This window comes from Varroa jacobsoni, unplaced genomic scaffold, assembly GCF_002532875.2.
Source record: "Varroa jacobsoni isolate VJ856 unplaced genomic scaffold, vjacob_1.0 scaffold_684, whole genome shotgun sequence".
NCBI lineage: Eukaryota > Metazoa > Arthropoda > Arachnida > Mesostigmata > Varroidae > Varroa > Varroa jacobsoni.
Window position 1 is genome coordinate 130,103 of NW_019213586.1, and position 13,066 is coordinate 143,168.

The window sequence follows — 13,066 nt, forward strand, 5'->3', positions numbered from 1 at the left end:
TATATTATATAAGTGTGTATATGTTTATCAGTAATGGTACATGCTGCCTGAGCCCTTCACTTTTATCATATGCGGGCGCTTCGAAAAGGTGCTACAAATACGCTTACGCAAGTTTTCTAAATGATGAAGGAAGAAAATGTTGATAAAGAGAGCAATGTTACGAATACATGACGAAATGCTTTTCTGACTTCTAAGTGAGCCTCCTTTCCGTATTTCAGGAGTGGCTGGATAGTCTGGGCTCAACTGAGGTGTGATTTGACTTCATCGTTCGATCCATCAGCCGCTTCTACCTCATGAAGCAGCCTTAGTTGTAACTTACGTTAGTAATATCTAACTTTCTTCGGCCTGTGGGATCTCTTCTAGTACACTTCTAATTGTTGTCCTTGGAAGATACACACCCTACCCCCAACTCATTATTATTTCTAAAGGAAATTAGCATCTTACCTTCAAAGCTAACTCCATGCACAGCAAAACCTGCCATAAAAGCTTTTACAGCTTCTACTTACTTAATGAGTCTAGTTTAATATTATACGAAATGACAAGACGATGATCTCGAAATATGTTACACAGTATACCACCTGATAAAAACCTAAGGCAATTTTCTCTGTACTGCGAAAACAGACACTGATAAAGTTGTTTTTTGCTAATGGACAGCCGAGTAGAAGTACCGAGATTGGTCGTATAGTATTACCATAGCTTTAAATCATTGTATGACTATGAGTGAACCAGCAACAATAGTTATGATATAATTTTATAATTTATTTATATAAGAATAATACTTGTTGCAGAAAGCAAAAACACAGATGCAGCACTATAACAACAAGGAAGTATCTAGAGATGGACACCTAATGGGAAAACAATACCGTTTTAATGTGCTGCAAGACACTCATAGTAAAGCCCTATACCCGTAGACACTTGGACAGCAGAGGCGTGTTAAGGATGAAAAAGTGCAATATCCTTCAATGAGATTAAGCCACAAAACTTCTCAGGAATGATATACGCAGAGATCTTGAACCAACATAGTGGAAAGCACTAAAAATACCGCAACATAAAGCAATCTAAAAAGATCTTCATTATTGACAAAGGCCAATGTTGCATATCCATCCAATGGTCGTGACCACGCTAACGATAACATATGCAATATAAACATGCTATTATGTAAGAACTGCAAATGAGAGAAGGGCATTAGGAAATGTCGTCTAGTTGAGAACAAACTACGCTTAGGCCAACGAGGCGCTAAAATTGAAATCGAGTTGTGGTAAAAAAATTGCTAACATTCGACAAGCTATCCATTTACATTTCCGTCGGTATTTCTAAGATTGGCCTACTGTTTATCCACGAGTGGCTTCCTACTTTTCTAGCTGTATTGATATTATGTGTCAAACGTGAGTCATTATGGAAATATCTTTGTCAGTTGTTTATCAGTTGTTGTAGTATAACGAAGCTCTTAAAAAATAGTAATAACAAATATAGTATAATTTGAACAGAATCAAGTAAGAGATATCATTATCAGGTGTTTTCTGTAATTAAAAATAGCGTTATCATCACTAGTATGCCACATTGAAGATCAAGGGACAAGAAAGGTTGACAAAGTTAATCCATATATCAGATTGTGCGAAATGACAATGTTCTGCATATTATGTATACAAACGGCTGGCGTTGCCCTTTTATATGTGAATTACGGTACGTTCGGCGGTTTACTTGAAAAAAAAAGTACTTTGTTTTTGCCTGTTTTTGTAAACTTGAAGCTAGTAAAATTGTGAACAACCAAAATGAAGCTAGTGTTGTCAATACAATTGATAATAATCATAACAGTCTTGCTATCGTCTCCGATTCGCTTATGACTTACCACGCCTGTCGATAGAGTAATAAAAGGCACACGAGGCGTGCTGCTGATGTGTCGAGTGTGTTCCATGTAAAATTTCTCTCGTTAAAAGTAAAGGGACAAGATTAATGAGTAATAACCGTTTTTGGGATGGAACACTCGATTCAGTTGATACGACTCGTCATGTAAGACGAACAAGTAAATGAATCATATATGTTGAAACACTGTCAAAAATGAAACAAACTGACCGTTCATGGACACCTATATCCATATGACTTTAAAAGAAATCCTCGTAAGGTTTTTCTGAGTGATTACAATGCATATTATCCCGTACAAAGAATTAGAAAAAAGGTACAATGATAGATAGATCTTTGTTTTTTCTTATACATTATCGTTTTTGGCAGACGCATAAAGACAATACATAAGGTTGTAATCTCCACACCCTCTTAAAGAATTATAAAGATATAATATATCGAGCGGCTATTTGCAAACAGTATAATTATTATTTTTGCAAATAATTTGGATTAGATTAGAACATATCATTTTTGAATTAGTAAAACATAACTAAAGGAGCAATTATAACCGCCATACACAAGTAAGCGCAAGCATATAGCACTTAAGCTTGCAATAAATAAGAGACATATAAAAATAACCACTCGATTACCAAATTACGGGTAAACTAATTTGAAGCACACAAGCAGTAACACACGAAAGTGAGAAATTTAGAGACATAACGGATTTCAAACTAGGTGAGTCAATGGGAAGTTAGGAAATAGGTGATATATTAAATGACGCATTACTAAAATAACAATTATGGTTATTCAAAACACAAAAAACGTAGACCAAATACAAGTGCTTGCAGCGAAAATACTGGCACCTTTACTTTCAGTGTATCGAAACAATAGATTAAATCCAAATACTATCTATATGTTGCCGTTAAAACTATTTCGTGTACATGATTAGTACAATTTAACTAATAATAATGTGATAAACCAATAGATAATTCATCAAAGTCCAATTGTGTTAACTACAATTGATGTTTTATACTGTTCAGGGCCAAATAAAAATATTTATGTCTCGGTATCGTGTTGTTCCTCATGTTCTCACGCATTTTTTTTCAAAGTTGTTGAACGAATTCTGCACATTTAGGGCAATGACATTGCAGACCCGATTTATTTCGGCGTAACTGTAGAATTCTGAATGAGAAATACAAAAGCTGTAAGCATCGGGAAACACATAAAGTTCACGCTGTTTTACGTTACGTTTGAACAATGAATATGATTATGCTTATTGGAGCCAGAGTTTCCAGAACAGTTAAATCTAAGATTGTAAGTAAACGAAACAAATATACCAACGATGTGCCTAAAGTGCCATTCCTAGCGATCACGCTTGTTCAAGATAACCAATTCGAGACATAGGCCACTCACTAGTCATTTGATGAATGTTTTCTCAATACGTAAATAACTTTTTAAAATCATCTGTCACGCGATATTGTTAAGTGTAAACACCTTAAACTGGGGTTATCACTCAAATACGCTACATACGAAAAATCCCAGTAGAATTACATTTCGGATTTATAGCTGGCCAAAATTTTCAAAAGTACTAGGGCTTAATACAACCAAATTTGAAAGGCGCAAAAGGATTTAAAAGGTCTCAAAATAGTTGATCATTAAAGCTAATATGGATGATTTAATTGCTAATTGATACTTTTCTCGCCAAAATGGCCGTTACTTTCTGCATCCAAGATAGTTTTTTTGAACCATTTTGATAATATTTTTATCCTTTTAAATGTGTACTCTATATCAACATGAAAATTTTACTCATATTTTTTAGAAACTCCACAATAACATACAAAGCCGATTTCCAATAAAAAATAAATTTTTAATTATGTTGAAAGAAACTTAATAATCTTTACTGAAACTATGAAAATGACGCATTATTTTTCGTTTTGAAGACGTTGTTAGTTTTTTTTCTAAAAAGGATTGCTTTTCTTTTGGTACGGAAAATAACGTGTTCACTAGAAGAAACAGCTTATTAAAGTTCGTCCTAATTTGTGTACGACACCCTGTATTGCTTACTACTCATTTGGCTTTTCGTTACCTTCCTTAATTATTTGCACAATAAATTGATTCTGTGATTCATTACGGATGCCTTCGTTAAGGTAGGTATCCTTTGAAACAATCCATTAACAAACGTACTTTCGGGCTATCTTTTCTTGTTTTAAATCACTTAACACTCAAATTCGAACCATTATGATCCTGAAGAGTTGTGATCTTGTTGTACATTGTCATATACTTCCTGTACCCTTTTTGAACGCGCTTTGTTGGTCAAATAGATATATTTAGCTCCAAAACGATAAACGTGATTTTGACAAAAGTTCTTAGATACTGCTGCGCATTCTTTTCAATCCTTTATACAAGAACCATTCTCTCGACCGTAGAGTCTTTAATAGCACGAAGTAATGAAGAAAGCAGTTTCTTCATTTGCTTCCTTAGAGGATTGGTCTTCATTACGCCACAGACAACACAGCCATTACGGGACATGGTGTTGAATATATTAACAAACTACAAAACAAATTTTTCAACTCAGCTTTGCACCACGTTTTTGTTTCGTTATGTGTTATTTTATCAAAACTATTTTATTCCGGTCGGTTTACATAACACGTTTAGAAGAGAGTGAAGGGCCTCTTCACTCAGTTCGCTGTCCTTAAAGAAAAACCTCTCCTAAACCGTCTTCGTAATTATCGTCGAAATCCAAACTTGAATGTCATTTCTCTATGGCCAAGTAGTTATAACCTTTACATTTGGTACCCTTCTGTTGAGCATTCGTAAGCCCTGGGTTTATGTGTTTTTCCTTACAACTGAAAGAAAAAGCTCTAATCTTCTGCACGGCGCAATAAAATCAAAGTAGATACTCAGCTTTTCTCTAAAGATTTGCAATGGAAAAGTAATATATAGACAAGCGTGCACATCCGACGTATGGCTTGCATTTTAGCTGTTACTACCTAAAAGCTTTTAAAAGATTCATAGCTCAAGACTCAGGACTTTTCTGAAACAGCCTTACGGTACTAGAGCATATTCTTGGTGTCTTCAAACATCCTTATTAGTGGGCATGGCGCAGGCCACAATTCATAATAAAAGAAGCACTGAGCTTCTTTTATAATAATAAATGCATCCGATTCATATGGAAGTATAGTACAGTGATGCCAGATTGTGTGTTTTGTTTTAGGTTTTACAATATTTTTTTTATTTTTTAAATATATGGATTTAAAACATTCAAACCGTACCTATAGCAATTTCAGGACAATCATAGGTTCGCAAAAAATCAAATAAACTTGTAAATGTTTTAATAAAAAGGCTTGTAACATGAAACTACATGACGAAGAACTTATCGCAGGATCAGAGGTAACAAAGGAAAGAAAGAAGTAAGAAATTTAGAGATGAGATAAGATGGAGCTGCTCTTTTTCTAACAATAAATATAATTTCTCGTAATATCTAACCGTAAATCCACGTTGACTTGTTTTGATGTAACTGATTGCGCCAGGTCATAACTTCCCTTAGTCGTACTTAAAGCCTTTAGAAGCCCATGCGTTTTCCCACCAATTTATACTCACTGAGCCCATTTCATATTGGTTTAATCGCATAGGTTGATGCCGGAATGTGCGATAGCTCTTTGCAACGCTACGATGACACTAGGTAAGTTTTTTGCTCAAAAAGAAATTACCGACTTAAAGAGTTTAAACAAACCAATTATAACACAGACAATGGTGTAGCCATAACAATGTATCGCAGATCTCAACCACAGTGGCTACAAACCGATTAGAAGCCTATAGCCTGATAACACTAACCTCCCTTTTCTAGCGTTCCTGAGAAGCACATTGTCTGTATTTGTCTATAGCTTCAGCTCTATTTAGGCTCCGCCATTTCCGTTTCTCGCTCTTCCCAAAAAAACGTAACCTATTTTCAGGTTACTCAACATATATGGGCTTGTGACATTTTTATTTAAAAATAAACGCTCTATTTGTTGTAATCTTCCCTTCCTAAGTATCTTTGGTTTACAGACTTAGTTAAATAATCAGTTTTAAATAATGGTCCTTGACCTTAGTTTCAAATTCTGCTAGATTTCTAGGGTAATGGAAGATTGTGCCATGCCATTGTAGCTGCTTATTTTAGGCCGTGTTGAGCATAGACAGTTATACGTCTATTCATGTTTTATCTGTAGGGTTTCTATCGCGTGTACGGTTGGAAGCCTAATCAATTATAATATAAAGCGGCAGCTTCCCAAACGAACGTTTGAAAACGCTCGTGACTACTGGAAATTTAATAGACTATGTATGCTGAGAATTTTATGCCAGGACGGAGGCTTCAAAACTGAGCTTGATCAATGATAGCCGAACGTAGCTTTAACAACATTATTTTTAACGATTTAGAGCTTTTTAATGATTTTCTGTAATGGTTACAATACAGTATTATCAAAAAGGCACCCTTAAAGCCAGATAAAGAAACACAAGCATTAGGAAGACGGTCAGGCATGAAACCGCCACTCTTGCTTTACGCATATATTGAGCAACAAACTATGTCGATTTAATTTTTTTTTAGTGGAAGACCCAAACTAAGTGTCGATAATGAGAGAACTAACGGTAGATTCCAAAACAAGTTCGCTGTTCTCAATGGCAGCATTTATGTGAGTTAACTGGCAAACAACTAGTCTGACTTTAAATTTATTTAATGTTAGATGAACTGAAGAAAATGCTTTGCTAGCTCCCTTTGGACTATTTATTAACTGCCGTGCAATAGGGGGATTCAGTATTCGGTAAATTAGATCATACAGAGAGAAGAGGGTACAAAGTAATGAGTAAAAGCTTGGCACAAGACCTTGAGAAACGCCTGCATGCAGCGTAGATTTATCAAAAAGGACGTTTCCTACTTGTTGCATAGTTCTATTGGATAAATGAGAACTGTTGTCGGCTCCAAGGTAAGAAAGTATTATCAACAGTATACTACATTGCAACGTATCAAAAACTTTGCACACGTCGAGAAAAACGCTTTTATTACAACCCTGGGCTTCTTTGACGAAAGAACTCCGTTATGTTACTGATAAATACCTTAGTTTACCAGGATTTATGGAATTTGTATAGTGTGTCCGCAAGAAGGCTAAATTCCTTTATTCCTTTTGAAAAGTTTTATTGTGAATGTTGTGAAAACTGTGGATTGATAAGTTCTTGGGTTAGAATGATTACACTTATCTTTATTTAGGGACATTACCCGGCGTACTTTAAAATCTTCCGGAAACTTTCCTTGGCGACTCAAACAAAAGAACATTTCATACAAAAACGATAAGGTTTTTTACACTTAAGGAAACTTCATCAAAAGCACCTTCAATACAACTTCCGGATCAGAAAATCGAATATATACATAAGACGATCCACGGAGCAGAAAGTCTATAAGTTTCTTGTGCCTGATACCTTCAGATTTAGAGTTATTTAAAAACTGGCCTAAACCCGTCTGCTATATCCTTTTTATTAATATATTTATTTTAATTAAGCAGAAGTTTCTCTATTGGCTTCGCATGAGACTTATGGTATCAGTTTTTTTATCTTGTTTACTCTTTCTTTAATCTCTAATTGATGTGCGGACCTGAAACGCAAGAAATTTGCTTTATCAATGTTGAATTATGATGGAAAGTACTTACGAGAAAGTTCGTTGCAATGCTTACAGAGCTTTTTGAAACTGTTTTTTAACAAGCACAGTATTTTAAAATTAATTCATTGAAGCCTGAGCTAACCTTCGATAATCGTGTGCTGTTCTCTAAAAAAGTCACTTGTTGTAGTAGTTTTGTGGACGTCCTTTGCCCATCGCAAGTCTAAACAAAATATAAACATTGGCTGGACATTTCAGTGGTGCTCATCATTCCACATGCAACAGCGTAAGCCCTTTAATAGTTGAAAATTAACATATGGGTGTGACACAGTCCACAGGAATTAGACAACAGATTAGCACTGCGGAGAATAAGGAAATGCAGATGCTACGTAAATCCAAACAATGTTCTGATCGTTTTCTCTTCTGAATCAATACTGATACTTAATCACTGTTACGTGTTGTTCCACATTCATTAACATGGATAGAACCCATTGATGAATACCTGCTAGTTTAGCATATTTAAATTTTGATTCAAAGATATGTATAAAATCTGACTTCGATGAGCTTGTCGCACGCACGCATGTCACCCACATTCACGTGCAATGATGAATCCATTTAATGCAGATGGATTTTCAATTATATGTGAAGGGCGATACCATAGTCTCAAAATACATTTTTTTCTGTTAACTGTCTGCATCTTCCTTGCTTGTTTACTTAGAGGCGCATCTTCAGGTGTGCCGTCATCATAGACGCCTTTCAGCTGTTTTACGCTGCTATTACGGTCCTTGGAAGTGTTTTGATCAGCTGAGTTACGTGTTTGTGTCATTGTGTTCGACGTCCTCATTGTGTTGAAAGACCCAACAACAAAGGTATAGCTACGGATCTTGCCATCCTTTCAGTAATGATCAGCTTTACATGCTCGAGAATGTAAGGTTCCTAGTATGTATTTCTATGTCACAAGGGCATTTGGTCTTATTTATTGTGATACCTTCACCCACACGCCCCTTTACATTGGGCAGTCAGTTACCTAAAAATAAATTCCCCCATTTTATATTCCCATATGTACTGCTACAGTACTACTTCAGCACTTCCCTTTTAAAAGGTGTTAATCAAAAAAACAGTCATGGGATTAATGCTATTTCGTACATGTGCTAAACCCTCAGACTGGAAACATCGCCCCTAACATTACCATTTGAATTAATGACATAGATATGTACCTTTAAATAAATATTATCATCTTTAATTTTGGAAATACGCACTCATGGAGCACTGGTTGAGATCTGCCATCTACTTAAGTTCGTGATAACCATTTCGAAAACAGTAATATACGTCGCTTTATATAAGACATAGCGGTCCCGACATAGGTCTATATATATTATTAGAAGCCTCAACGTAATCGCTAGAATCTAATAACGCGGTAATTTGACGAGGATTTGTGCCACGCACAAAGTTGTTCGGAAGTCCATTTGTTAACATAACTATTTTTACGTACCTCGGGCGTTATTTACTCTTTATTCTGATTAAAAATATTTAGCTTTTCGGGACAACTTCTTTGTTTCCTTAATAAAACACTATCCTTTTGTCTTATTTCTTGTCACACAACGATCTGGGATAATAATTATGGTTCTTCCGCAACAAGGGTCCAAACTCGTCAAAGAGGTACTACTCGTACAATAACTACTGCAGTCAGAAAAATCTCATGTTGATTAATTTCTTCAATTTGGCCAACCTTTTGGTATTACAAATTTTCAAGCCCAATATTCGTATTATAGCATGCTACATCACTAAAAAAAGTTACTTTTGTTTTAAATTCGAAATAATAACTCATCTGCTTACTCTTTTATTTATCTAACAGTTCATGCTGCATGCCCTTAATTTTCTATTATTAGTATTTGCTGTCCCTTATATAGGAAAGCACCTGGCTCTGCGTTAGAGGTTGCATATAGGTTAGAAACCACATTTAGTGATACGCCCATAATGAGAATGGGATCAACGAATCAGCACCCTTTAATTGTGTTCGAAACGCCGATGAAGATAAAAAATAATACGCCTTTGCAAAATTATAAACCCAAAAGAGGAGTATCATAACCCCGAAATTTGTGCGCAAACCTAGCGCCTGTCTTAAGGCGTAATTATATCTTATTGAAAAACGCGAAGCCAAAGAGGCTTTCAGGTAAGTGTGAAACCATTTTTCTGAAATAGAATTCGCCGTTGACGATATACGTTTCAGTGGCATCGGTTCCCGTTTTATTCAACTACAGGCATACATTTTGAGTAGGCGAATGAGTAAGGGATCGAATTCAGCTTGTCCGACCATATTTAGCTACGTGTAAACATGTATAAAGTAAGCTAAAAATCCGAGTCCAGTTGTTCTCCTTTGTGTCTGAAACAGAGGAGGTCTACCAGACTGTCGAGAACTTAACGCATCAGCGTTTGCGTGCACGCTTTAACTTAAAACAGGGTTTGGTTTTTGTAAAAACTTGCTATCGCAAAGGAAGTAAACTACGATAGTAGTCCACAAATATCGCACAAATACGACATTTTCCATTGATACTGAAGCGGCTGCTCAAAAAACTAAGAAAAGTTGACTCATTTGCACATAGACTGAAGCCACGAAAACCCTGAGCCGTACCAAGTACTCACAACATTGCGGCTATATGGAGCAGTGTGCACTCCAATCTAACGACTTCAACGCGGCGTCTTGCGAATCAATTCGACCTACCAAGCAGCTCATTTTGAAATAAGTGATGTGCGACGCAGTCTTGCTGCCTATTCGATGCATGTTTAGGCGGCGTCATACACAATGATTGATATGTTTTCGGTGTTTCTAAAGTCATATTCAAGAATAGTTTAACTTTTACCTTCAGTCAGATCAGCATGTCGCTTCCGTTTTTCGTTTTCTACTTTGACCTTGTATATCGTGGTTCCAATGAGTGCTGAAACTTGTCCTGGTGACAAATGAGGTGTCTATAAAAAAGGAATTTTCTTCTTTATATATAGCAAATCACGCCGGTTATAAAGACAGAACAGTAGATCGTTATTATAAGTTTTCAGCCATTTATGTGTTCAGATCCATTAGTGTTCTCAGACAATAGTAGACAATAATATTTTAGAAGTGAACTGTCAAGATCTTTTTCAATCCGCTCAGTAATTTCATCATCGGCTCCCTTACAAATATGCTAATTTCTACTAGGTCATGAGAAGGCGTCAACATTGCCGAATTTTATCAGTTTCGTATATTGCGTATCAGAGTGATATTATAATGGAACCGTCTTCTTTGTTAACCGTACGTATGAATTTTTATCACTGACTGAATATAGTTAGCCGGGTACTATGGTCCGCGTGTAAAACAAACTTCTCTTGCGAATGGGTTTACAATCTCTCTGACAGCCGAAGATCAGTGGTAGGATTTTTCGTTTAACTTGCTCCTAGTTGCGATTTACCGATTAGCGCGATGTAGGACTTTCCCTGGGCCATTTGGGTATCAATGCGAGATTACGGCGTCAATACAATATTAAGTGGCATCACTTGCAATTATAGTTGGTAGTGAGAGATTGTACTGAGTAGCACATCCGATTGTTCAGAGATCTCTAGCGATCTTCTGACCAATCATGCTCTGCATCACTTTTTAAGGAGTTTACCATTAACAGATATACGTATTTCTCGTACTTTATTTACACACGCTAAATGGTAGCTTACATTTTTAGGCGGAGACATGTGTACGATAGTTTCGGCCTTCTTCAGATCTGCTCTACGGTTTTCTAGTATGGTAATGAAACCTACGTAGCTGATCGACGTTTAACTTTGGAGGAACGTTGGACGTTGAATCTGACGTCTTTCATTTATTGGGATATCCCAAATAGTAAAACCAGTAACTTTAAGGTTTGAATAGGCTTCACTACCTAATCCACGCTTCACTCTGTTTTGTATCTTTTAGAGAAGAGCTGGGGCCACTTTTACTCCAAACAAGAGCCTAGCGTACCGATACAAATTTTTGGAAGTGTTTATATTCAGTAATTGATCATTTGTTCATCATTTGTAAATGTGAGTCTGCAAAGTCTATTGTCGAAAATTATTTTCGCCATTGAATGTAGTAAAGATATCGTCCGGTGTTGCTTGTGGGTAGATCTTCTTGTATGTAATTCAGATCAGTGGATCCATATTTCACCGGTTTACTTCTAAATTTTCGTTACTACCCAAGCAGCCTGAGGGACATTTATGACAAACTGTCAGTCTTATGTCACCATTCCCATTACCTTTTTAGTTTAGAGAGAATATGACACTAAACTTATCCTATTTGTGTTTGGTTCCATTCGGACACGAACCTTAATGCGTTGGTCCAAATCGGAAGAAAAAATTTTGAAGAAAAAATAGATTATCAAGCAGATTTTACCTGTCATTTTCTGTCTAAGGGCTGTCATTTTCAACTACCATTATATTTACCCATATGAATCTTCGTATATTCTCGATCATAGTTTTCGTACATTTTATATCCAGCAATACTCTAAACGTTTGTCACTAATTATCCCAAGCAATCGAACTTTTTCATGCTGGCTGCACGTAAGATTAAAAAGTTTTGTTGATATGTGTTAAGTTTTCTGTAGAATATTCCTGGGTTGTAATCGTATCTCTGTCTCTTCTAACTTGGAAGATGTATTAACTCTGAGTGATTTGTGACATGTCTTCCAACTTAAAGTACTGTTTTACGGGACTGTGTAGCGTCGAAAATGTCGCGTTCGCATTTCCGTCTAAAAAATACGAGTTCTGACCTCGTACCATACAAAACGCTTTAGTCGTTTCCCAGTTTCTTCTTTCGTTAAGATAGCACAATCTTTGATCATCAGGTCTTCGTATCTGACCTACCAATGCTTGAAAGCAAACTCATTTACAGAGTCATGTGAGAGTCTTGACATTCTGTCGTTATATCCGTATATAACAGACCCTTTTCGTTATTGTCGTTGTTAATGTACTGGTAAGATGTTTTATGGTTTGTATAATCCCGGTACGATGATTCTCGAGGAGTCGATTTAAAAATGCTTCAAATTCTAAACGTCAATCGCTTTTCATATATCTCATAGTGATAATACGTAATGGAAGTGTTGCAGTCGAAATAAGCATAGTTTTCGTAATTTTCAGAGTAACTCGTCGTCAAATCTATGGTGTCTATGGCTAGTATCTAGAATGAGACATTTCATTTTCTGGTATATTTGAATAGAACTATTTTAATTTTTACTGGTTACTCAAATATATGAAGATTTGGGTCAGCCGATCTTGTTGTGTGGAGATAATATCGATTAATTGCATTAACCTTCTCCATGTTTTCCTTGAAGCTATGAAAAGGACAAAGTGTGTAAAATATTCGCAAAAAAATTGTCGATCTAGAAAACTGTATTCGGGAAATGATTGGTTAAATTAGCTTAAAACGGATTGAGTTATGCAGGTGGTTCCCGAAAGGACACTTGGCTAATATCGTTATTTATGTGTAGCGCATCGAATCTCCTGGGTCTCCACCGGGCTAACGAAAGTATACAAATACTCACAGAAATCTGCTTTGACTTTTCATTCCAAGGGCATTAGGATAGAGCTTCATTTCACGCCATA

The 13,066-nt window shown here is 36.1% G+C and overlaps 1 protein-coding gene across 5 annotated transcripts in view; it reads left to right on the plus strand.

Moving 5' to 3' along the window:
- Dh44 (corticotropin-releasing diuretic hormone 44) overlaps nucleotides 1-2,904 on the plus strand; it is a 50,733-nt gene extending 47,829 nt beyond the window's left edge. For 4 of the 5 annotated variants that reach the window (XM_022837016.2, XM_022837019.2, XM_022837017.2 and 1 more), the window contains one exon: nucleotides 219-2,904. In XM_022837016.2, coding sequence (XP_022692751.1) covers nucleotides 219-254 — 36 coding nt within the window. In that variant the 3' untranslated portion in view covers nucleotides 255-2,904. The remainder of the gene's footprint in view (nucleotides 1-218) is intronic. The other variant, XR_002681735.2, reaches the window with a different exon arrangement.
- The last annotated feature ends 10,162 nt before the right edge of the window (nucleotides 2,905-13,066 follow it).